Here is a 25,846-nt window from a genome sequence, read left to right on the forward strand (position 1 = left end):
TAGAGGCAGTGATGAAAGGGGCCCTTTCGCACTAAGCAAGTCAGGTTGTTACAGTCGCTATTTCCTCGTTCCAAAGAAAGATGACGGCCTCAGGCCCATCTTAGATCTCAGACACCTGAACAAAGCACTTATGTCGCGCCCTATCAGAATGCTGACAACCAAACAAATCCTCGCGCAGATTCGTCCAGGGGATTGGTTTTTCTGAAAGATGGTGAATCTGAAAGATGCTTATTTTCACATTCAGATAACACCCCATCACAGACCATTCTTGAGATTCGCCTTCGAGGGGCAGACTTATCAGTACACAGTCCTACCATTCGGTCTATCCCTAGCACCCCCTACGTTTACGAAATGCATGGACACAGCTCTCACCTCCCTGAGACAACAGGGAGTGCGAGTGTTGAACTACCTCGACCATTGGCTGCGGATATGTGCGGATATGCTATCCAGAGACAATGTCCTCCCGGGGAATGGTCTCTTCACCTGCAAACGGTTCAGCTGATATGGAGCATCTTCGGCAAGGCAGAAGGCGATCTCTTCACCTCAGAAGACAACGCTCGTTGCCAAGCATTTTTCTCCAAAGACAGGGACGCGCTGGTCCCGTTGAATGCATTCCCGCCAGTCACAATGCTTCCTCAGATCATCAAACGGATCAGGGAGAGCAACTGTGCAGTGCTCTTGATAGCCCCGCTCTGGAGGAACCAGCTATGGTTCTCCGAGTTGACTTGGCTGCTGAAATCAGCGCCATGACCGATACAGCTGAGGAGAGACCTCCTCATGCAGGCAGGCGAACGAGACGATTTGGCATCCCCTTCCCGACTTGTGGGCCCTCCATGTATGGCCCCTCAATGGGTATCCGGGAACCTTCCGGGATATGCTAAATACCATTACTGAAGCAAGAGCGCCTTCAACCAGGCGTCTTTATGCTCTAAAATGGTCAGTGAATTCCAATTGAAGATATTTGTGCGGCGGCCGGCTGGGCCTCACCGTCCATATTTATGAGGTTTTATAACATGGAAGTTCCCGATTTACAAGCGAGGGTTCTTTCCGTATGAATAAAGTGTTTACGCACATTTTCCACAACTATAAGGCCCGACGTCCGTCTGGTCCTGGATGAACTACAGTTCTATATACCATATAAGAAGGAGCCTGGCCCTTTATAAGGCCCATTCCTATATTTTCCCTATATGAGGCTCATTACTGATCTGGCCTATATTAGGACTCATAACTTTACTCTTCTATGAGCCTCGGGCGTGCTACTGTGCTTCGATCAGAGGATCGCTTCAGTCGATTTAACCTGAATACTATAGCTAAAATGGGGGCTTATACAAGATATCCAAGCCAACTCGCCATCAGTTCGTGCAGTTACCACTGCACAGCCAATGAGCGCGCTAGACGCTCAGCTATATGTCTGCTGTGCATCTGCCTTGTGTTTTAACAATTTGCTTTCAATATTCTCGAGAAAAGGAGTTTTCCCATAGCTTAAGCTATCTTATGCAATACTCGTTCCCTACTCTCAGGTAACCAAGGTTACATTAGTAACCGAAACAACATCATTGACATCAGTATTTTTCTTAATAGATTTCATAAACATGATTAATTGACTCTAAAACCATAACACACACACACACACACACACACACACACACACACACACACACACACACACACACACACACACACACACACACACACACACACACACACACACACACACACACATTCTAAAAGAGTGGTATTATGCCCTTATAAATTTGACAGACCCTTAGTGTCATGGTAAGCAGTCATGATTGTGTTATGTGATTGTGTTTTATTTGTTGTTGGCTGGACATCAATACAAGAACTCAATGAACATGGAGTATGGTCTCATAAGCCCAGCTCTCCGTGTCTGCAGCAGGCTCGCGTGTCTCTCAGAGAAACTGGGAAAATGAGTCAGATTCTTGGCTACTGATCCCATCTGTGGTGAATGTGTCTCCTACATCCCGCTATCATCATGACCGCGCACAATCTGATAAAATCTCAACAGCTGTACTGTCATGTGTAGTTTCTATTTGAAGGTATACAGCATTTATTTCTGGGATCTTTTTGTGGTTAAGGTTTCACAGCTTTTCTCAGTGTTTTGTTGGTATATTTCTCATATGCTAACAGAACCCCTTTAATCTGACTGATGGTATTTGCTTTTCCACCATTAAACTGTGATTAAATATATTTCATTGTGTTTATTTGATAAGTTACCAACCTCACTCAACTGTGGAGACCAAATAGCTGCATTTTTTGTTGATTCGTCTGCTTGATAGGTAATTTATCATTTACCATTGCAAATCCTAATCCTCTTTCCTAATGCTGACATTTGGAGAATTCATGATTTACATAATTAGACAACTTTGATCTGTGATTTGTTGTATCCTCATTTTAACACGCATCTCTCGTTCCATGCCATGATGCGGCTAGTCCCTGGCTTAGATATGACATTTAGAAGGACATGTTTAACTGTATGACACCAAAAAGTTCAGAAATATATTTAAGACACACAGCCTGATGCTTCAAATGTTTATGTGAAGAGGAAACACTCACAATTATCCATCCAGATTGAGGAATATTTCAGAAATCAAAGTCAATTCTAATTTCATATCTATTTTAGAACCTATTAAGATTTTCCATTATTAAAATAAAATAACATAATAAATCTAATTCTCATCACTGAAATTCGAAGAACAATACAGTATCATATATGATGTATATGATATGAGTGACAGCAATGTGGTGTCTCATTGATTTTTTTATTTTTTTGTTCTCAGAGGGTTTGAGTAGCAGACACAAGCGTCAGACTGTGATTCTCGGTCAAAGAAAGCAGGGTCTCTCAGCAGGACTTAGGTAAGTACCACACACATGCAGAACAGACATATGTGTCGGTCTGTCTGTCTTTCAAGAGACTTGATTGATTGATTGATTGATTGATTGATTGATTGATTGATTGATTGATTGATTGATTGATTGATTGATTGATTGATTGATTGATTGATTTCTTTTTAAGGGCACGTAGTGAACAAAACATGAGTAGAGAAATTAGCTTACGTATTATCCTCTTCTATTTTGTGAGACAGTTGGCAGATTATGAAGTTACAAAGCTACAAAACCTTGCCTAATGTCCTACAGGTTTTCTCTCTTCACACATATAGCACCAGTCCACCTGAAGTCAAAGCTGTTCTTCACATTCTGTAGAGGAGGAGAGGAAATTAAAAGAGCAATAAAATGAAAGAGCTGTCCTCTTCTTACTCAGAGTTGCTATAGAGCTCTGCTCTGAAGTGGGTGACTTGAGTATTTAAAATAGCCTGTACGATGTGATTTAAACAGTTTAATAATGGCGAACCACACAGAAACATTCGCTCTGACAAACGTCAGGCCCAACATGCTATGTTTACCGTATTGTAAATACACTTCAGACTCCTTCACACTTGTAGGCAGCTACTGAAATAAGTAGTGCCAGGCCTGACCACACGAATACACACTATTAGAAATTATCAGGTGTTCACCTTTGTCTGGGCCGGATTTTAATTATTGTCAGTGCGGCATGCTGCGTTTGCCTCATCAACTGGACAAATATTTGACTCCCTTTCCATAAATTGGAACGGCCTCGCCAAACCCGGCTTCATGCATGTGGTGATGTGGTGTGGATTCTCTCTCGGCAGGTGACCGAGGCTGCTGCCACATGAGGTAAATTAAAACTCAGATTAAAAAAAAAAGAATTGAATATTCCTGCACTTTCGTATTTTCAATATTTAATAACGACCTATGCCAGAGCCTAATCTTGGACTTAGGGAGAGCATTAAATTAATCAGAGTGGGTGGAAATGCTAGTGTTCTCTCTCTGTATTTCAATAATGCATGGAGGCTTCTCCGGAGCGCGCGTGCATGAGCGTGTGTGTCCCGACTGATCTGCGGTTACCCAGGGGTGGGTTAACAGGACTCAAGGGTATGTATGCTCAGCGTGAGGTGGCTTACTTACAGAACAGTGTGTATATGGGGCGTCACGTATGCCTGGAATAAATCTCGCCCACCCCCTGCCTGTACGCGACCCGTGATAACATGTTTACGTTAAATCCACATCTGTGAGACACAATAAACAACTGAGATTAGAACAATAATATTATCATACCAATAAACAAGTGACTTATAGATTATAATAATAATGTAGAGATATTCAGGTGAATCAGAACACATAAAAGGCATTTACATTGCTATAGCACAAAGAGTGGCGCAGGGATGATGTCAGAAGCAAAAACAAACAAAGTAAAATATTTATACATCCTAGAGACTTCTGTACTCGTAGCTTTGGAATTATTGACATATTTTATACTCTGTGTTTAAATACCCCCATGTATAAACATGTTTACATCTCTAATTACTGTTTTTCTTTAAAGATTTATTTTTGCATTTGGTATGTGAATTGTGGTGTTTAATAAATGATTGATAAACAAGGTTTGTTACTACCATAATTAATATAATTATGCATAACTATGCATAATGCATAGTTTATTGCACTAAATATGTGCAAAGTGACAGCACGCTTGTGATGTGTTCGCCAAGCATTCACATTTGCTTATGTGCATAGAGCATTTTTCTACTCGTAGGGACTATTCACAGAACACATTTTTGCATTTAAAAACACGATCACAGGGCAGTGGGTGTTTTTTTATGTTCTTTTAACTTGAGCGCTGCATTTTTTGAATTCTATATCTTGAGTGAGACACTGCAAAAGACGTGAGATGCTTACACAGAAAAGCAATGGAAAAGCAGTGCAAAATATCATTATGAAGTCATTGTGAAGTAAAGCTGCATGTGTGCAAGTTGAGAGTGTTTTTGATTCACATTTTGAAGTATAGAGTTTTATTAGGATTTGATTCTGCATGAACTTGCTAAAATAAATTACTTAAAGTATAAATGTTAAATGGGATAATGTGTACTGATAAATCTGGTCCAGTAAGGTCAGGAATGTGTATTAAGAAAGTAAATGGGATGGTTTTAGATTTCTTTACAGACTTTACAGAAAGTGTATCTTCCTTTCCAAGATTTCTCTCTTTAAATATACATGAACACCCACGTCCTTAAAAGTAAACCTGCGGTATTGCGACAGACTGGATAATTTGACATATATTTTAGGTTGTTAGTTCATACTTTGATCACAAGTTATTTTGCAGCTGTTCACGTGTACGGCTGCGCGACTGCACGCTCCGGTCTTCCCAGCAGACACTGCGATGGCCTTTTACTTCACAATATGTTATTAGTTATCTAATAACTCCCAGGCCCAGAGAAAACAACATTCCTTTTATTTGAAAGATACATATTTATGAACGTGAAACATGTCAGTGTGGACATTTGCTACTGATTATACCTGCATATTTCAGAGGTTGAACAGTTCCTTCCAGATGTGCATTAGTGTATATAAGCCGCCCCACTGTTCTCGGCCTCTGACTCTCTCTCTCTTTCTCTCACCGTGCTATAAATGATGTTTGTTTTCATTTCTATCAAAGCAATTACACATCGTTAATCACGAGGCCTGTTGTTTTAATGAGTTTATTTATCCGTGCCACCTTCGCGCTGCCCTGATAATGTCCCTTGACTTAGCACGACTGAAACAACTTCTCCCTGCTGATAAAACAGACGACAAGTGCCGTTAGCATGTTGATCAGAGAGTGAGCTAAAAAAGAAGTATGAATCTGAAAAGAAATCGTCAAAAATAACCCAAACGCCATTAATCATCCAGGTCGCCAGGGTTCGTCCAGTTTTCATGGTCCGCTTGAGAAGTAGGGGGGCTTTCTCTCGGCTTCAAAGAGGGACTTATTAAGTTTTTTATATTCAGCTGAGACTGCTGCAAGCTTTCTTTGAAGATTTGATCAGTTACTGATGTGCATTGTGGCTGCGCCGTGGTTCAAAGTGACACCTTTCTTTTGCTGGCCATTAAAGTCGAGATGGGAAAAGAATCAGTAAGTCTCCCATTTTTATTCCAATCACAGACCCCAAGAATAAGCTCATTAGTGCTAATTACAGGTTTCCTATTCCACCACGTTTCCTTCTACCCATTTGGTGTGAAATTTTAATTCCATAACAAAAACCAAATGGTAAGAACACAGAGAGCCGAGTCGCGGCGCTCCACAAGGGGCCTTCTGCGCCTTTTTGTTAGCTACAGGTAACCCTCCCTCCCTGCCCGCTCGCCTGCTTCCAGCAATTTGTTCTCCTTGATGAATAACAGGTATAATTGAGTGGCACAGTTTTCTCTGCAAAGCCAATCTAGAAGTTGAGGAAATCGCCAACTTCAAAGTGGGTACCTTACATCGACACTGAAGAGACTTCAGTAGGCGGATCTCTGAGCGAATGCATATCACTTCTCGTACTCGTAGGATCTCTGAGTTATTCATATGCTAATTACTTTGCAGTGTGAGAATTACTCAAAGAACAATTTTAAGTTGGCTTGGGTCAGTGTAGCTTCCTAAAAAATGGTCAAGTTTAGAATTCTTGTTTGTTTTTCCTTGCTGATTGTTCCTCCTCTACGCCTGCTGTGATAGCCCAAATATTTACTACATCACGGTAGGTGGCTTTTTGTCAGCAATGTTGTTGTGGTGACAGGCGGTTTTCTTGCATGCATGCACTGTGAACCCCAGCGTTCGGTGGGACTCCATCGAGCGGGATTACCCAGGGTGATTTGGCAGTGTTTCAGCATCAGGCATCCTGCCACACAAACAGATGAAGTCAATAGAGACGTTTCCCCTTTCCTCTGAAATGTGACTCTGACAGATGCTTTGCTGACACAACAGTGACACGACATGACGGCTTCACGCACTCTCTGTGACTTCAGTTACTTATTCCGGCTCAGAAGCGCATGATTTACCACAAGATAAATGTTTGTCAGCGGTGTCACCATGGAATACACAGGAAATCATAGAACCACTGTCCCGTGTGAACAAAACACAATGAAATATTTAAATGGTAATGTCTGGTTTTGCCTTTCAGGAACTACACAGGTTCCAAAAGGTAGTTTTCACAGTAAATGCCACAGAAGAATCATTCTTGGTTCCAAAAGAACTTCTTTTTCTAAGTGTGAAGAACATTTTAATAATCTAAAGAACCTTTTCTTCTATAAAGAACCTTTTGTGCGATGGAAAGCCTCCATGGATGTTAAAGGTTATTCATGGAAACATAGAGTGTTTTACTTTCTTTTGATATATTAAATGAATTGTTCGCACCCAAAAAATAAAATTCTGCCATTATTTTATCATGTCTCAAGGCAGTACGGTGCATCTTTCCATCATGAAAGATTATGAAAGTAGTCCTTATAACTTAGATTTGGAGAATATTGTAAGGAAATAACGATTTCACATTCATCTTCTGTTTCTCAGACGATTATATGCTTAAGTCAAATTGAATACTTTCTTGGTTTACATAATGACATTATTTTACAGTCAACTATTCCTTAAAAATAGTTGCAACTTTTAAAGTAATAACTTTGAAAGCAAGGGTCAACTAAGCCCTGCTGATACCGAGTTTTACCTTTAGTGCCGGGTCTCAAAGAGCACCAGTATCAGAGTAATCACTGTCTAAGGGGCGCAAAGGCCGAAAGTTATTACCAATCAGTGGGGTAATAGATTCAACACTTATAAATGGAGAATGCAGCATTTCTTCACAGCGAGGAGGGTCTTTGCAAGATGGATTAGGTGGGGTTTGTGAGTTCAACATTGACACAGATTCATCGTAAATCATTATGCCACAGACCTAGAGTGATTTCTGTATTAGGAGCAGAAAATGGAGTTCACCCAGTCAATGAGGAGGGCATATTTCACATCAATCACTTCCATGCTCATAGGCTTTATCCACCAGCAAGGCCACCACGAGAATGGACTGAATCAGTTGAGCACTCTTTGTGTATGTATGCGTGCAGATTTCAGACAGCTGAAAATGTAAAGAGTTTAAAGACACTGAGTAAGCATTGATGCAATCGCAGAAGAAAGTATATATATAACTAATTCATATGAATTGGGCGGTTAAGTACAAATGTTCTGAAGAGACATGATCACTTCTTTATATGATGATCAGATTGAATTAAGGCTTTTATCCACATATAAACACTGATCAGAGAACATAAACAGAAATTCAACCGAAGTTGAGCACGAGAACAAACCTCTTGCTGAAGCTCAAAGTGCTGCGTAACATGGGAATGAACGTCATTGGTTCTTGCGGAAGCGTAAATATGCTGTGTAACACGAGAATGAACCTCATTGTCGCACTTAAAGCAAACATTTACTTCTGTTTAACTGATTGGTAAGTTGATGAATAAAATCATGTTCATCACATGGTCTCTTCAGAAAATTTATACTAAACTGCTCAATTCATGTGGGTTAGTTTCACAGTCTCTTTATGAACGTTTTGAAGAGTCAAAGTGGTTGTTGCGTAGCTGTCAATGCGGGACAGAAAGCTCTTAGATTTCATCAAAAAGATCTTCATTTGTGTTCTGAAGATGAACGAAAGTCTTAGGGTTTGGAACGACATGAGGGTGAGTAATTAATGACAGCATTTTATTTTTTTATTTTTGGGTGAACTATCCCTTTAAGTTTACAGACATTTCCCTTAACCATAAAACACAAGGCAATGTAATGCATAATAATAAAAAATGGCACACTGTGTATTTTCTGTGTGAACTTTTCTTTGAGTGTTGATTTATTAAAAATAGGCTACTGTTAATATTTACCATATATTTATCATAAATAAGGAGTCATTTTCATAAATGATTCGACCCAATAGAAAACTTTCCAATACAAGAAGCGATTTATGCATGTAGGCACGCTATGTAGGCATAGGCCCTATTTATTAATTTGATAGCAGGCAATTGCCGAGGCTGGTAATATTTTTCATAGCAAAAAAAAAAAAAAACGAAATCAAGAAGTTTCAATGTTATAAATATTTAGTCTAGCTACATCAACAACTGACGCTTTCAAAAGCACATTTTTGGGAACAACAGAAGTCAATCTGACGTGGTCCTTCAGATCGCTAGGTAAACAACACCCCTGCATGTCTGAGAGACAGACATACTCTTTTATAAACAGTCTCACTTCACGAACAATTCACACAGTCTCCGCTGGAACAGCTGAATGTGTGCATGCAGCTGGTTGTGATCATCGGAATCCGGATGTGATGAAAATGTTTCAGCTCAAAGTTTCTCCAGGAGCAGGAGCTCGAGCGCGCGGGACTCTCGCGCACAAACTCATTATCCAACGTCTACTTGACAGGGATTTTTTGTACTATTTTGGGGGAGGTATCTGATAGTTTTTACGGAGTTTTGATTCTAAGCAGGGTATTAAGGAAACTTTTCCTAACGGCACGCCGGTTTTGCCCGAAGAAAAGATGCGAATAAAGGAGTTGCTCAGTTGACATGTTTGAAAGGTAATCAAACAACTTTGAAATGATCTGTTACATGGTTGGCAAACAAATAATATTGATTTAACAAGTTGATAAGACATTTAGGAGTGTGTTTGCGACATTTTGAGTTCCGTTAGAGAAGAACAAACCTAAGAAAAACTTTCCACTGAGTTTTAAGACATTTCGCTGGATGACGTCACTACATAGGAAAGATATTGGTCGCGTTTGTTTACTTTGACGCAGTGAATCAGCGATTGATATTATAATAATATTTTGTTATTATCTTACAGGTTTGAGGGCTAATTGCGTGGGGCAGTGTTGTTTTTGGGTGTGTTTAGTATCTAAACATCTGGCTCATGTCCTCGGAGACTATTTTACCTCCGGAGGGGCCTGAAGGGCCAAAAAAGCAGCTTCGTGAGGAGACAACCCAACTTCTGTCAAAAAGAGGTAAGAGATTGATTTTCTATATGTGAGATTCGGATTCAGTTGTACCTTGGATGCACTGACTAATATGTGTTTAATGCATATTTTGTAGCATAAAATAGTTATTTGTATGTTTGTATTGGCTAGTAGTCGGATGGTCTATGAAAAAAGTGGGATTTTTTGCACAATAAAGCAACATAGAGGCTCTTCACTCTTGAGTTTTTATTTATATTAATGCCATGACTGACAGTATTGCTTGTGTGTGCCTCTGAACAATTAATAATATAGCTCAGTTTGATAATTTTAGGTCTTTGAAAACAGTTAGTCATTGCGCTTGACTTAAAACTGTGACATATCATCTGCAAAAATTTGACACTGATTTTGAATGTATAGCAAATATGTTTGCTGCATTTAAAATCTTTAGAGCAGGAAAGCAGGGATTTTTTAATTCTTTTTTAACATGTTAAATCTCTTGACCAAATCCACTGTGATTATTTCAGGCAATTGAAAATATTTGCTGAATGACCTTATTGGCAATCATTAATAATGTTGACTTTTTTGATTTATCTCCTGATTTTTACCTGGTGTCCCACCAGTAACTGACTTGCATAAATGGCAACTTGCAAACAGATTACCCATATGTATGTTGCGCCAGTAGGCATGATAATGTTTTCATTATTTTCCAATAAAGATTGAAGGAGCGCCTTGGTAACTATTAGCAGGAACCACTGCCAATTATAGTTTTTAATTAACTTTCTAGTTGCTTGTGAGATTATCACATGTAAAATAAGCTTGGCCCCCCTCTTCTTCTTTTTTTTTCTTAGCCACTGAACCGTTAGCCATCCTATTTATACCAAGCATCATTATAGCACTGTCAAAAAATGGCAAAGTAGGACAAAGTAAGCAATCACAGGCTCCGGTGACAAATGGATTTTTGTAGGGCCTTCAAAGTCTCTCCGTTAAGACTGGATTTCCCTCCCCGGGGACTGTGTATGCTTAGAGAATAGAGCAATTTATTTCAAACTGTAATCACTAAATACAGCGATGCATCACAAGGCTGCTGGTACTGTATGTGCATTTGAGGAGTCATGGCTGGAATAAAGGGTTTCCATTCATCAGCCTCAAGCCCAGATGAAGTGATATCAATCTCTGTATCTAGAGCTACTGTATTGTATTGATCTTGTCCCATAATACGCTGTAACGAGGGCTGTAGGAAAAAAAAACCTAACTAAACCAAACACTCTATGCTCGCCAAAAGTGAAAACAAGCTTCTGTTTGCTGAGTCACATGCTTTTTTCCCAGAATGCACTTGAGTGATGGAAAAGTACAGGTTTGTGCAACAGAACTGCTTTGACAATACTAAATAAATGAGCAGTTGCCTGCTGCCTCTGTACGTGTGTGGCCACATCGAGGGCCGCCACAAATAGCATGAATCTGAGAAGCGTACCGTCTCGTTTACTCTATGGAATTGGGAGCTGAATAAGTTTAAGTGCAGCGTTTAAATGTTGCCTATCTCTTTGTATGCCTATCAGGCAGGTTTTGCCCACATCCATTTTCCAATTTAGATGAATGCGCTCTTTATAGCTGTAAAAACCTTGGCAGGTGTTGTGTACCCGGGAGCAAAATCGAGAAAATGAGATCCAGAGTTCTGGCCTGGGCCTACCTGATCCGCCCACACGGTTCTGCAACTGTTCACCAAAGGAATCTGTTTTATCTGGCAAATTAGAGCTCGTCTTTCTGTTCTTGAGGCTTAGGCGAGTCAATATTGGCCTTTTGCATGCTTGGCTTCTGGCAGCTACGAAGTAACGCAAAACTCAGAGATTTAAAATACGACTCTTTTTTTTGTTCATTTTTTTTCTTTTGTCCAGATAAATGCAACAGCTGCTCTGATGAATCCTCAGATGCTACGGAAACATCCCAAACTCCGAGACCAGGAGATCACACTTCAGACGAGCAGGGACACATGACAGGGGAGAACCACACCCATGATGGTCTTGTTAGAAGTAAGTCCTGACAAATATGTTAATCATGTCTACAAACACGCTTGACATAATTGGCTAGACTCCAGTAACTTTTTTTTTTGTGCATATTTTTGGCAAATGTTGCCCGCAAGTTTCATCTTCACTCGACTGAGTATGAGACATAGCTTTCACTTTCTATAACTAATGCAGTGTAGCAGATACCATGTCGACAGAAAAAACGGTTCTCTTAACTGTTTTATCCAATCAGAATTTTTTTTTTTTTTTCAGTCAGTGATGTATATGTGAAATTGATCTGTTTCCATATAAAGCATTTCATTTGTTACCAGTCTATACTTTACCATAAACTTCAAAGATCCAATCTCATTTGGATTATCAACTGACATCAACCTTTGTCAGCATTTTCTACAATTCTGCCATACGGAAAACTGAAGCTTAGATCTGGAAAACACTGATGTGATTTTAAAACGTTTACTGAGAGGATAATTGATTTCATTATTTACTGGTGCGCTATAATCTTTGCCTTTGGGTGTAGCTTTGATTTGAGATTATGATAATGCGTAATCTATATGTACAGTATGTAAGCGCTTTGCTCTGTTATTTTTTTGGTAAGATAATGCTATAGGTGCAGTAGCACGGAGTCTTAAGCATTAGGTTTAGTGAAGTGTTGATTAAAAGAAAAAGTACTGGATTTGAACCAGCGTCTTTCTGTTGCAGTGAAGTTGTTACTTTCAGTTATTCTCCTGCCAAAGTCTTGAAAGCTTAGTGAGCAAGGATATCCCATTGAGGTTTGGCCTTGGTTGGCCTGGATCTGGAAAACACGGCTGAGCACTAGAATGTACTGAAATAGTATCTCTCTTACCTGGTAAAGCATGGAGTTGCATCATAGAGACTTTTCTTGTTCTGCTCATATGGGTTTATGTACCCTAAAAATGTTGAGCTTGATAACATCTTGGAGGTTGTTCCTCCGCATGTAAAATCAATGCTGGATCAGCTCAGTTGTTGAACTAAGTCAGGGCATTGTTTTAGGCAAGTTATGTCAAATGAATGAGGAGTGATGGAAAATCTCACTCATCACTACTAGGTCGGTTGGAAATAATTAGGGAAACAAAGATTTGAAACAAAGGATGTGTTTGGAAAATTCTCACCACTTGTTTTTGGAGGGGGAAAAAGTCCTGACACACCCACTTCCCACAGTCTGTTTGTGTAGAAATCTGGTGGACTGTGCAAGAAACTCTGAAGATGCAAGTTTGCCACAAAATAATTCTCCCCTATCAACTTTTTATTTAATACATTTATTCAGCTAGAAAACACATTCAATTGATCAAAAGTAACAGTAAAGACATTTATAATGTTACATTTCTATTTCAAATTAAAGGGTTAGTTCACCCAAAAATGAAAATTCTATTTACTCACCCTCATGTCTTTCCAAACCCTTAAGACCTTCGTTCGTCTTCGGAACACAAATTAAGATATATTTGATAAAATCCGAGAGCTTTCTGACTGCAACGTCATAACCACTTTCAAGACCCAGAAAGTTAGTAAAGACATTGTTAGTCCACGTGACTACTGTTGTTCAACCTTAATGTTACGAAGCGACGAGAATACTTTTTGTGCACAAAAATAACGACTTTATTCAACAATTTCTTCTCTTCCTTGTGAGTCTCCAACGCTGTTCACGTGAGCACTATGACGTCTGTGGTGCTTACGCAGGAGCCGGCCAATACGGAGTCCGCGTTCTGACGTAGAACCGGGAAGCGCTGGACTGTGTTTACAAAATTAACCTCGTCAGAGAAAGCTGAAATATCTGATTTACCAGCACATGAATAAGTTCTATTTTAAAATATATTAAAATAGAAAAAGGTTATTTTAAACTCTATTAATATTTCACCACAGTACTTTTTGTTCAAATAAATGCAGCCTTGGTGAGTATAATAGGCTTAAAAAATTTTACCGAACCGGAGTAGTTTGGTCCATATTTGACTTGTTTTAAATCTCAAATAATTATAAGTGATACTAGGATATCTACATACGGCTCTAGAATATGCGACTATACCATGTACAGTATAAGGGGCTGTCTGGACAAGTATGGATAGAGCAGGGCTGTAAGGCAGTGCACTAATTGGATTGGGAAGTATGATGTGATATTTAGAGTCTAGAGAGGGAAATCGATAGGAAATCAACTTGACTGGCCACTTTACTACAGTTTCTCTTTTTTATTATTTTTTATCATATTTCCATTTTAATTTGCTAGCAGAATTCACTGTCTAAAGATGAATCGCACTTATTCAGCACTGTCCGTTGACTTACATGGGCAGATAAAAATGGACTATGGTTGAATATACTCTGCTTGAGTTATCGGTGTCATTTTTAATCACATACTTCTCTATTAGGCTGCAAAAAGAGTCCAGTAGAGACACAAAGAACAAACGCATTGCACATTCAGTCTCATATGTGTGGGATGTGGCAAGTCTCACAGCTGAACGACAGAATAACTTGTTCTGGCCTGTAAGAATTTCAGGGTAATGATGTAATGATCAAGAGGTGTTTAATATTTCTCCTGAATATTTCACTTGAATGTTAGTCAGGTTTTATGTATATCATTCTGTACGATGACAACGCCTCTGCGTTATGTCTGGAATTTTTGTGCTCTCACTTAGGGGTTCAGGATCAGGTATTTATTGTTGACGTTCATAATTTAGCTTTGCTTTTAATCCTCAAAATCAAATCAGTGCCTTTATTTCGATCATTTTGGCCGGAAAGAGTTGATTGATTCAAGATGCTAATTTTTCAGAGCACGTGTTCCTCCGAAGCAAGAGCCCATTAGAACTCAGGAGTAATTTTCAAGTGATTACTTAGCCATGGGTCATCGAATCAAAACTTGAATAAATAGGGTGAAATGCTAGCGCAGGGGTTGATTAAAATGGCCATTGTGATTCTACCTCTGTGCTAATTATTTCCTCATTGTCTTGGTGTAGACATATTTCATATGTAAAAATTCCCAGCATTTCAATTAGCGTCCTCGCAAAGTGCCGAAGCCCTTTTAGAGCTCTGCAGATTTATGAGTGTAAAATTGATTTAAATTACCTCAGATAAGAGGTGATCTACACATCTGTGAGCTATAGGTTTAGCAAACCATTAGCATTTCTGATTGTACTCATTGACCATCAGCTCGGTGTTATTTCTTTCGCAGGGTGGGCATTGTGTGAAACGGCGCTTGGGGTTTGAACTATGCAAGGAATAATAGATTGGAAAGTGGAGTCTGTCTGTTAATAAGATGTAGATTTGAGGCCCACGCTTTGATTAACAGCACAGCGCTGCATCTTCGAGAGCGTGAAAGCTCCCGCTGCAGCAACCCCAACACAACGCTGCCTTTTCCAGCCAGAAAAGCACTTGAAATTAGAGTTGAGCGGGAGGGATTACTGGCCCTCTAACAGGGTTTTGGCTTCAACATTAAGGTTAAACCCCTTTTCTATTACAGTGATCTCTCGTGATGTGCTCCCATCCTGCCCTGCATGTTTGCAGGTTCACCGCACCTCTGCTAGGTCATTCCGTCAGGCCTCTGATCACTGGGGGGTGACCGGGGAGCAACCGATTGACTCCATTCAGACAGTGCTCCCTGCCACGGCTAAAATCAATATGGCCATCTCCCTTTAAAAAGCCTCTCAGAAACAAGCGAGCACCCCTGTCCTTAAGCCTGATTCCCGGGCTTAAGGTCTTGATTGGCACCCCGAAGACAGAGTCCAGTGACCCACAGCTGTCACATTAGTGCAGTTAATGCTGAGATTGAAACGGAGCAAATAAAGGAACCTTGTCCATAGATATATATTTTTTAATAAACTCTTCTGGCTGGCTGTAGTTGCCCCTGGAGTCCCTCTGTAAGGCCTCGTTCTTTAAGGCCTCCTCCAAGAGATGCCTGCTGCCTCTTGATCCTTATGCAAGGATTATTTTTCTGTGCTTGATGTATTTTTTTTTTTTTGAGATTGGTGGAATCATTGAGTCATCGATGTAACTGAAACAGAAAATGCACCCCCAGCCTCCTCACATCTGTGTTACTGGGGTTTTTTTTTGTTTGCAGTTGTCGGGAGGGAGGGAGGGAGGGTGGAGCACTCGACGTATAAAGTCTGGCAGCTCCCTCAGGCTCGGTCTGAGTCACGTCATAATTGATCTTTTGAGAAAATGTGGTAGCTGTGTAAAACGGCTAAATCTGTGCAAGATGTGCGTTTTATAACCGCGTTTGAGTAGAACTTCTGCGTTTATGGGATTCTTCCATTCCAGCGTGATGGAAACGGATGGAAGGGAAGGAGGTGCAGATATGGATTGCTTGAATGTTGTTTCAGGTTTCGAAACAAGGTAAAAGTATGAAAGCAACAACCGCAAGCTCCTGTAGCTCAATCAGTAGAGCATTGTGCTTGCAACGGCAACTTCATGGGTCCTATTTTCAGAGATAAGTTGTTTTGGATAAAAACGTCTGCCAAATTCATGCATATAAATGGAAACAAAAAATACCTTCATTCTAGGGATGGTCACAGTGGTTGACTAATTGATCATTTTGAATAGTTTATCCAGGTTATGTAGATCAAACTCTTAAAAAGTGCATCTTGATATGTTTCTATGTTGTGTTTGAGCACAAAATGTGCCTAATGTTGGAAATCCATTTGAAGTGTATGGTGAAATTTCTAATTAGTCAGTGTAATCCAAAAGCCAACTTAAAGGGATAGTTCACCCAAAAATGAAAATTCTGTCAGTATTTACTCACCCTCATGTTCTCCAACCCCGTAAGACCTTCGTTCATCTTCGGAACACGAATTAAGATATTTTTGATTAAATCTGAGAGCTGGATCACTCCTCCATAGGCTTCTAAGAGATTGACACTTGCCAGACCCGAAAAGTTATTAAAGACATTGTTAGCATAGTCCAAGTGACTACAGTGGCTTAATCTTAAGTTTATCAAGCGACGAGAATACTTTTTGTGCGCAAAAATAACGACTTTATTTTAACTATTAATTTCCTTCTCTGTGGGCCTCGAGTCAGTTTACTAGTATAATAGCGTAAGCTTCTGTGTTGTACGTCAAACGCATCACCCACATGACCAGCGTCGGCCAATAGTGAGCCTACGTGTGACGTAGCTCTACGCAATCACACTACGTGAACTGACTAGAAGCCCACAGAGAAGGAAATTAATAGTTGAAACAAAGTTGTTATTTTTGTTTGTTTTTGCGCACAAAAAGTATTCTCGTCATTTGATAAACTTAGGATTGAGCCACTGTAGTCACTATTAAGTGTATGTGCACATTGTAGTGGACAATTTTAACGATGTCTTAAATAACTTTTTGGGGCTGGCAAGTGTCAATCCCTTAGAAGCCTATGGAGGAGTGATCCAGCTCTCAGATTTAATCAAAAATATCTTAATTCGTGTTCCGAAGATGAACGAAGGTCTTGCGGGGTTGGAACAACATGAGGGTGAGTAAATACTGACAGAACTTTAATTTTTGGGTGAACTATCCCTTTAATGCGAAACATCCTTAATATTACTTAATCGATTAGGATCAATTTAAAAAAAAATGTAGTTTGGCATATCCCCACTTCAGATGGATTGTGTCTGCTCCACACTATCATAAGGTTTTCTGGTGAGTTTTAATGATTTTGATGGCTAGCATGCCACATACTGCAAATGCAGATTTGAAATAGGAGTATAATAGATGAAAAGCTTAAGCCTTTACAATCTCTCTCCTTGTCTTTGGAGTTGCCGGCTGCCTTATAAAATGTAATTAAGCAGAACAAGGTCCGAAGGGGTTATTTTTTTTCCCACTCAATCAGCAGCCAAATTACTAAATTTGAAATTAGTAAATCCTAGACGCCTGGCTCGGCTTGTCATTGTTACAGAGAGATGGAGTAAAAGAATAGCCGAGTGAGAGCGGGACAGACAGTGAATGACTGCGAAAGAGGGTAGCCCTGGAATATTAAACGCCTTCTCAGGTGTCACATCTCTACGGCAGGTTTCATTCGAACAGCCGAATTTAAATGATTGTCAGAAAGAATTAAAAGTGTGCTGTAGCACAAAAAAAGCTGAATAATAGTGACTACCTATTCATCTTCTGCTAGAAATGAGTATAAAATAAGATGTGAGCTACGGTGTCTCTCAGAAATTAGATATTGTAGGGTGCCAGCAAACCGGAGGAGGTGCTGTAATGGAGTTAAAATAGTTCTGGCATGTGACATTTGGGGCGGCTTGAAAGAACAGGGCAATTACTGTGATCAAGAGACACAGTAGTCTCAAATAAATGTATTAAAGACACAATTGGGTAAAAGTTTAAATAAGCTAACTAAAAAATGCACAACAGCTATGTATATTAAGACAATATCAAGAAAGTTCTGGGTGTACCAGACACCTTTGTGCAATTTGCACCTTTCGATTTACACTTTATTTGGTAGGTTCAGATTCATTTTATGTACATAATGGATCCAGCTCAGGCAATAGATCACCTAAGTGAAAATTTTAATTCTTTACTTCTCTTCTCGGGAAGTAAGACCTTGCCACAGAGTCGGAAGGTCAAGCAGTAAACGATTTCTAAAATGCTGAAGGTTTTTTTTTCTGTCACGGCCCCCTTTTTAATAATATTCATTCTACTTCCTTCCCTCCAACCAAATTCCCATGGTTTTGTTTCTATAAATATGGGGACATCATTTCAACTGAAAGAGTATATTGCTTTGCATTGAAAGGTGTAAGCTTGCCATAGGTGTTTGTTAGGAGAAATGCCACCCCGGGCTGTTTTGGGAGATGGTGGGAACTCTCCTGGTAGGTCAGTGCACATTTGCAAATTAGCATTTCAATCAGAGAGACTGGCCCACGGAGCATTAAACAGTTATTTGTGTTGCATTCATATTATATTCACAAAGCTAAACAAATTCAAATTCTGCAGCCCTAGCCTGGATTATTTTAAAATCTTTTTTATTAGGGGTTTTCAAAGAATGTTTTTATTTTTCTGTTATTTTTTGCTTAGTCTTTTATTCATAGTAATATTATTGAAAAATTTAAAAAGTAAATTAAAATATAAATGTAATTTATCATTTTCAAAATGTACTTTTGAAAGACATCCTTTATTCGTATATTGATGTCCATACACACACACACACACACACACACACACACACACACACACACACACACACACACACACACACACACACACACACACACACACATATATATATAAAATTACTCGTACTGTGTGTATACTGTGTAGGTTCAGTATGAGGTTCAAAATGAGCTGTCCACAGATTTTATAATTTGTAATAAAACGGTATCCATGTAACTTTTCCCCTACGTCAAGTAAACCTACAAAAGATCAAGCCGTTTAAAGAGAAATTTCCACTAACCTGACCATTTTAACTTAAAATAGCGGTTTTTCACCATCACAGTACTTTGCATATTTTCACCGGGCAACTCTTTTGTACAGGTAATGATTGTTAGCCATTAGCAGATGATGATAAGAAATGGATGGGGGCTGTTTAGCTGGATGACATGAGTTGACAAGTGAATTAATGCATGTTCCGTTTGATGGGCGTCCTAATGGGGCACAGCAAACAGCTCCACTCTCAGGATGAAATATTAAAAGGCCTCGAGCCGCAAAAATACAGGGACCTACTTTTCTGTCTTTCTTTCTTTCTCTCTCTCTCTCTCTCTCTCTCTCTCTCTCTCTCTCTCTCTCTCTCTCTCTCTCTCTCTCCGACATCTCTCCTGCTTGACCGAATTTTCGCCGTCTTGTTTATGCCGCTCCATGCCATTGACGTTCATACATATTCGTTCTTGGGAGGTCCGCCATGCTCTGCTTCCATGTCTTTGGGGTACAATTTCGAATTCTTCCAGCGGAGCTATTTTCTGTGACACCGAGGCAAAGGGGTGTTTATCCACAGTTTTACATAGAGAGCGACTCCACGGTGGCACGGCGTCTCTCCTGGGCGTCCCAGCCCGCCGTCCCCGCGTGGGGCGTGCGCCAAACGTGCGGTGACAAATGGCAATTATATTTGTGTGTTCTTCATGAATCCATCAAACACTGGCCTTTTAAAAATGCTCCCAGGATATTTGAGGCTGTCAGATCTAGGGGACCAAATTGGGATGCTGCTTAGACAGTCAAGAAGCACTCACCCCCTGTTTGCCTGTGATGTGTTTGACAGCGTGTGTAGAGGAATACCATGTATTATTCAACTACAAATGTACACTCTCAACAGTTGTTGATATGTTGGAAGCAGAGCGGTTAGAAGACCAATTTGAACTGTTTTCGTTTCCCCCCTCCTTCCATTCTGCACCATAACATGGTGTTTTAATGCGACCTGTCAGCTTGTGTACAATCACCATTTGCAAGACAATGCTTGTTTTTACGCTTAGTGTGGGTATTCAATTTTTATCACCTATCATGCCTTGTGTTGAAAGGCACATTTATATTTTATGGAGGGGTAACTTTTCTTTTGGGTTGCGTTGGCCTTTGGGCTTTCGTCAATGTGTACCAAATCCCCGCAACATTCTCTGTTCTGTTGTTCTGGCAATGTATTGCAAGATGCATGTGCAACGTGTTCCTTGACTGGGCCACTTTTGAGGCGGTCCAGCGAAGCAGAAGGCAAGTGGAGTGATGTGGTTAAAGATCAGGTCTGGTTCAAAACACTTCAAGGGGGGGGGGGGATCTAAACCATCACCGTTGTGCCCTAGAGCTGTGCGTAAGGTAGTTACTAAGCAGGCAGTGACAATGCAAAGCTATTGTATTGAGGATTTTGTGACTTTGAAGGCTGTTGTGCAAAAAAATTTAAAAAGTTGAATAATTTTTAATCTTACTGAAAATTCATGGAGTGGCGACTCCGGGAGTAACATCAGAACATTATTGAAACTGAGCTGCAAAAACTACTTGTTTTGAACTTCCACTACTTGCGCTCAGATTATTGTATCAACATTTTTACTTTAAGTTTGTATTTTAATTTTAGCTGGTTTTAGTAGTTTTATGCGCTTTTTTTCTTAGCGTATATTTATTTTTATATCAGCTTTAGTACTTAACGAAAACTAGAAATGTTGCCTAACTAACTAAAATAAGTTTTTCATCTAACATTTATATTCCACTTTATTTCAGCTTCATTTCAATTAACCAAAAACGTTTTTTAATTGGTTTTACTTAACAATAATAACATCACTGACCAACAAGCTTCTAGTCACCAGCCCTGAGCTTTGCTGACAACTACAATTTGTGGGATATACGATATTGTAAAATTTGCTCAAAATAATTTAATCATAATTAAACAAAGGTAGCCAATAGAGTATCCTCTTGACTCCTTACATGTGTTTGACAATTGGCCATGACCTGTTATTAATTGTTGTAATTTTATATTTGTGTCAGCATCCTCCCAGGGTGATATGATGTTATAAAGAGGTCTTTTGTTCACCAAAAGAACAAAGTAATTAAGAGAACTAATTTCATTGAGATTTCATTGGGAAATTCAGGCTCTCTACCTTACAATACACCAGACAAAATGCAGGGATCTCTGCAAAAAACAAGAATAATTTGAAAAAAAATCTTTTCAAAAAATGCAGGAAAATGATGAATAATTCAAAGGAGCCCAATAAACATGAAATGCATATCCTGAAAGAGAGTACAATAAGACTCCCAGCAGAGCTGAATGCACACTAGTGTCACTTTCTCACTTTGCCATCACTACTGTTGCATCATATAGAGCCTCTCGGTTCAGGCCATGACCAACTCCTCACGTTTGATTGGCTGACCAGCGGCAACATCAGCAGCCTATCGAGAGAGGCCCCGCCAGGATAGCCGTGGCCTTGGCGTATAAATATAGCTCGATAGGCTGATACAAACTGGTTTTCATCGCCGAAGCAAACCAGAGCGTGTTGTTCGCACGGCAAGATACACAGTACTCGTTCCCTCTGTAGAGAGAACCGAGGTTACGTTAGTAACCGAGTACGTTCTCTTACGAGAGTATCTCTCGTACTGCGTAATATCTTACACCATGGGGAACACAGTGTAACAAGCCATGCGTACCGGGATCCAACACCAAAGTCCCAAGGGCAGAAGTCCGGGGCTCATATAGTGCATAATCACCATAGACTCACAGAGAGTCAAGGAAGAGAGGCTAGAAGCGTCATTCCCTATAAATGGCATCCCACGGGAGCTAACCATATTAATAGTGCACCACGCAGCCAGGGTGAAAGCTTTCAGCCTGAACTGGGTGGCAGTACGGGTTTTTAACACCCATGGAGCTGTTCTATCGATCAGATATCTTGCAAGGTAATCCCGCTAGACCACGCCCACGATGAGGCCACGCCTCTCGTGGAGTGCGCTCTGACACCCAAAGGACATTGCAGGCCCTTAGAAGTGTACGCCAGCGCTATGGCATCGACTATCCATCTGGATAGGCTCTGTTTTGATGCGGCCAGTCCCCTGTTTTTAGAATGTCCGCCAAACAAAACAAAGAGCTGCTCAGTCTGTCTAAAAAACACACATGACACATGAGCTCTTAGTGCCCTGACGGGGCAAAGGAGACTCGCGTCCTTCTCCTCATTGTGAACCGGAAGGGCGGACAGGGTAATAACCTGGGCCCTGAATGTTGTGTTGAGGGATTTAGGCACGTACCAATGTCTTGGTTTGAGTATGACTTTTGAGTCTTTAGGCCCAAACTCCATACACAACGCGCTTACGAACGCGCTTGTAAGTCCCCTATGCGCTTCACTGAAGCGAGAGCCATAAGAAACACTGTTTTGAAAGACAGATGTTTCATGTCTGACAAATGAATTGGCTCGAATGGGGCACCTTTCATGGCTTCCAAAACCGTAGAAAGGTCCCACACAGGGACTGAGGGGGGTCTGGGAGGGTTCAGCCTCTGAGCTCCCCTGAGGAATCGCACGACCAGGTCGTTTTTCCCCAGTGACTGTCCAGATGTCGGTTTTGTAAACGCCGCTATGGCCGCCACATATACTTTGAGCGTGGATGGGGTTCTGCCCTTATCCAGCAGCTCTTGAAGGAAGGAGAGTACTTTTGTAACCCCACAGTCTACGGGTGAAAAGCCCTGAGCTTGACACCAGGCAGAGAACACAGACCATTTCGAGGAATAGAGCCGTCTAGTAGACGGGGCCTTAGCCTGCGTGATCGTGTTTAACACTCCCTCCGGCAGGTTAGCGAGTACCCGTTGATGGCCCATGCATGTAGGGACCTTAGATCCGGGCGAGGATGCCAGATCAAGCCCTTTGCCTGAGAGAGGAGGTCTTTCCACAACGGTATAGGCCACGGGGCAGTGATGGTCAGCTGCATCAGGACTGGGAACCAAGTCTGGTTTGTCCAGAGCGGAGTCACGAGCAGCACTGGGCATCCGTTTTCCCTGATTCGTTCCAACCACCTTCACACTCGAGGAAGTCCCCAGACTCACACCTGACTGATACCAGTCGGTTACTTTCCAAGGTTCCAGAGCTGAGACGCATTTTAGATCGACCTTGAGGCGAAACAGACCAGAGGTCCATGCCCGGGGTGGAACTCGCGCATTCAGCCACAACTGCAGTGGGCGCATGCGAATCAGACCCAGCTGGAGTACCGAAGATGCTGAGGCCATGAGGCCCAGCATTTTCTGAAACCTTTTGAGCGGGACTATAGAGCCGCGGCGGAAGGATTTCGCGGCACGCTGAATGTCAAGACCACGCTCCGGCGACAGACGTGCTGTCATGGACAGTGAGTCCAGCACTGTTCCCAGAAAAGAAATTTTCTGACTGGGAGACAGCGAAACCTTCGCCCAATTGACTGTGAGACCCAGATTCTCGAGATGCTCGAGTAATTTGATCCTGTGTTCTATGAGCTCTGAGTGTGATCAAGCTAGAATCAGCCAATCGTCCAAGTAGTTCAAAACTCGCATGCCCCAAAGTCTCAGAGGTGCGAGAGCCGCATCCATGCACGTCGTAAATGTACGGGGTGCCAGGGACAGGCCGAACGGTAGGACTGTGTATTGATATGCCTGGCCCTCGAAGGCAAATCTCAAGAATCGCCTGTGACGTGACGCTATTTGTATTTGGAAATAGGCGTCTTTCAGATCTATTGACATAACCCAGTCCTCCTGGCGAACTTGCGCGAGGATTTTCCTGGTTGTTAGCATTCTGAACTGGCGCTTCACAAGCACTCTGTTCACCTGTCGCAGATCTAGAATGTACCCGTCTTTTTCGGTACCAAAAAATATCTGCTGTATAGACCCCCTTCGCTCTGAGTCTGAGATAAAGGTTCTATGGCCCCTTTGCTCAGTAGTTTCGCTATTTCGGTTCGAAGTAGATGAGATACTTCGTTTTTTACCGTAGTTTCGACTCGCGCCGTGTAACGTTCGAGTGAACTGCAGCGAATAGCCTCTTTTTATAGTGTTCAGCACCCATTTTGATACCCCGGGAAGCTTTGCCCACGCATCTGCATGAATAGCTAGAGTTAGAATGAAATCTGGGCTCTGGCCGCGGCATAGCGGCGGCCGGAGAGCTCCGGTGTGCTGAGAAATAAACACTGTGTTTGCAGTGTACGAGGCGGGGGCGCGCCGATCACGGCGGGCAGCCTGGCCGTGCTCGACTTCTCTATGACAGATTGTGGAGAGAGGGCGAGCGGGACGAACCCCGTGGGGTTCAGCATGTCTGTGAGGGAATGTGGGCAGCGGACAGTGGGCACACTCACTGCACTGAGAACACCGTCGGCTTGCACTGACTGAATGTGTGCTGGTTTCGTTTTTGCAGAAACCGTGGGACACGCATTGTGTAGTGTTTGTGGGCACTGTGTCGTGGGCACATTCACTACATTTATTGCACAGTCGACATGAGTCGATTGTATTCGTGCTAGCCCTGTACTGTGGCGGGCTGTGTCTGTGTGTAGGAATGGACACTGAGACGTGGGCATTCTTACAACACTCATAACACCATCGGCCATGGCCGGAACACCAGAAAATACACTCTTTATTGGATTTATCTGGGTAGCCGTGAAAACGGCTTTTGTGTGCAGGCAAGCGGGCTGTAGAACCGGCTTGTTTACTGCGAAATACACTGGAACAGTCACATTGCTTGGAACTGAACGAGTGAAAATCCGGCCGCAGCGGGATTTGAACACCGTCGTTTTGCAAGGGAGGCTAGGAAGACTTTGAGACCTTGGGCTTAATCTCGATCCTTAGCCGGGGCCCGTGCTGAGGGGGGCGGGGTCCAGCAGAGCGAGAGCACGGTCTCTGGTCTCGGGCCTGGCGGCACTGAAAAGCGGCGGCGGGGGATGCAGGCTGCGGGCCGACGGCTGTTTTGAGCGACCTGCTGCGGAGATAGAGCGCTTCGGTAGGTAGTGCTTCATTGACTGTAATATCTTCTGAACCTTGAGGAATCTGTCCGCAAAATCTTTGACGGCAGATCTGAAGAGGCCAGCTGAGGAGATGGGCGCGTCGAGGAACACAGAGCGCTCCGATTCCATCATCTCAGACAACGTTAGCCATAGGTGTCTCTCAGCCACGGTGAGAGAAGCCATGTTCTGCCCAACGGCCTGTGCAGCAGATTTCGCAGCGCGTAGAGCCAGATCTGTTGCGCTCCTCATCTGCCACGCTGATCGCTTCCGGTCCTTCCTCGTCCATTTTACGGAGAAGGTCGGCTTGGAAGATCTGCAGTATAGCCATTGTGTGCAGCACTGACACAGCATGCCCGGCAGCGGTGTAAGCGCGACCGTGCATGGCTGACGTCACTCGGCAGGCTTTCGAGGGCAGCACCGTCTGAGCACGCCGTCCAGCAGAGGGCGGGCAGAGATGGGATGCTGCCGCTGCTTCCACTGGAGGAAGAGAAAGGTACCCTCTAGCTTTCGGACCGTCCACAGTGGAGAATGTTGCAGAGACAGAGGTACGCATCCTGGCTGAGAAGGGGGCGTTCCAAGACTTCGCGACTTCCTCGTGAAGCTCAGGAAGGAAAGGTGCGGGTCTAGACTGTGACGGGGCGTGGTCCTTCTTGAGGAAGCATCCGTCCAGCCGGTTGCATGCGGGCGGTTTGCAGTCGAGGCCGAG

The 25,846-nt window shown here is 41.9% G+C and overlaps 1 protein-coding gene across 5 annotated transcripts in view; it reads left to right on the plus strand.

Moving 5' to 3' along the window:
- The first annotated feature begins 9,114 nt into the window (after positions 1-9,114).
- mdfic (MyoD family inhibitor domain containing) overlaps positions 9,115-25,846 on the plus strand; it is a 29,876-nt gene continuing 13,144 nt past the window's right edge. For 3 of the 5 annotated variants that reach the window (XR_013205404.1, XR_013205403.1, XR_013205405.1), the window contains exons 1-3: positions 9,141-9,431; positions 9,698-9,854; positions 11,699-11,833. Coding sequence is in view for 1 of the 5 variants with exons in the window: in XM_077235029.1 (XP_077091144.1) it covers positions 9,764-9,854; positions 11,699-11,833 (226 nt within the window). In the remaining 4 variants the exon portion in view is untranslated. Of the gene's footprint in view, positions 9,432-9,697; positions 9,855-11,698; positions 11,834-25,846 lie in introns of all 5 variants that reach the window. The other 2 variants (XR_013205402.1, XM_077235029.1) reach the window with 1 other exon arrangement.

Source organism: Siphateles boraxobius, unplaced genomic scaffold (assembly GCF_051911475.1).
Source record: "Siphateles boraxobius isolate OS27281-9 unplaced genomic scaffold, OSU_SipBor_1 19, whole genome shotgun sequence".
NCBI lineage: Eukaryota > Metazoa > Chordata > Actinopteri > Cypriniformes > Leuciscidae > Siphateles > Siphateles boraxobius.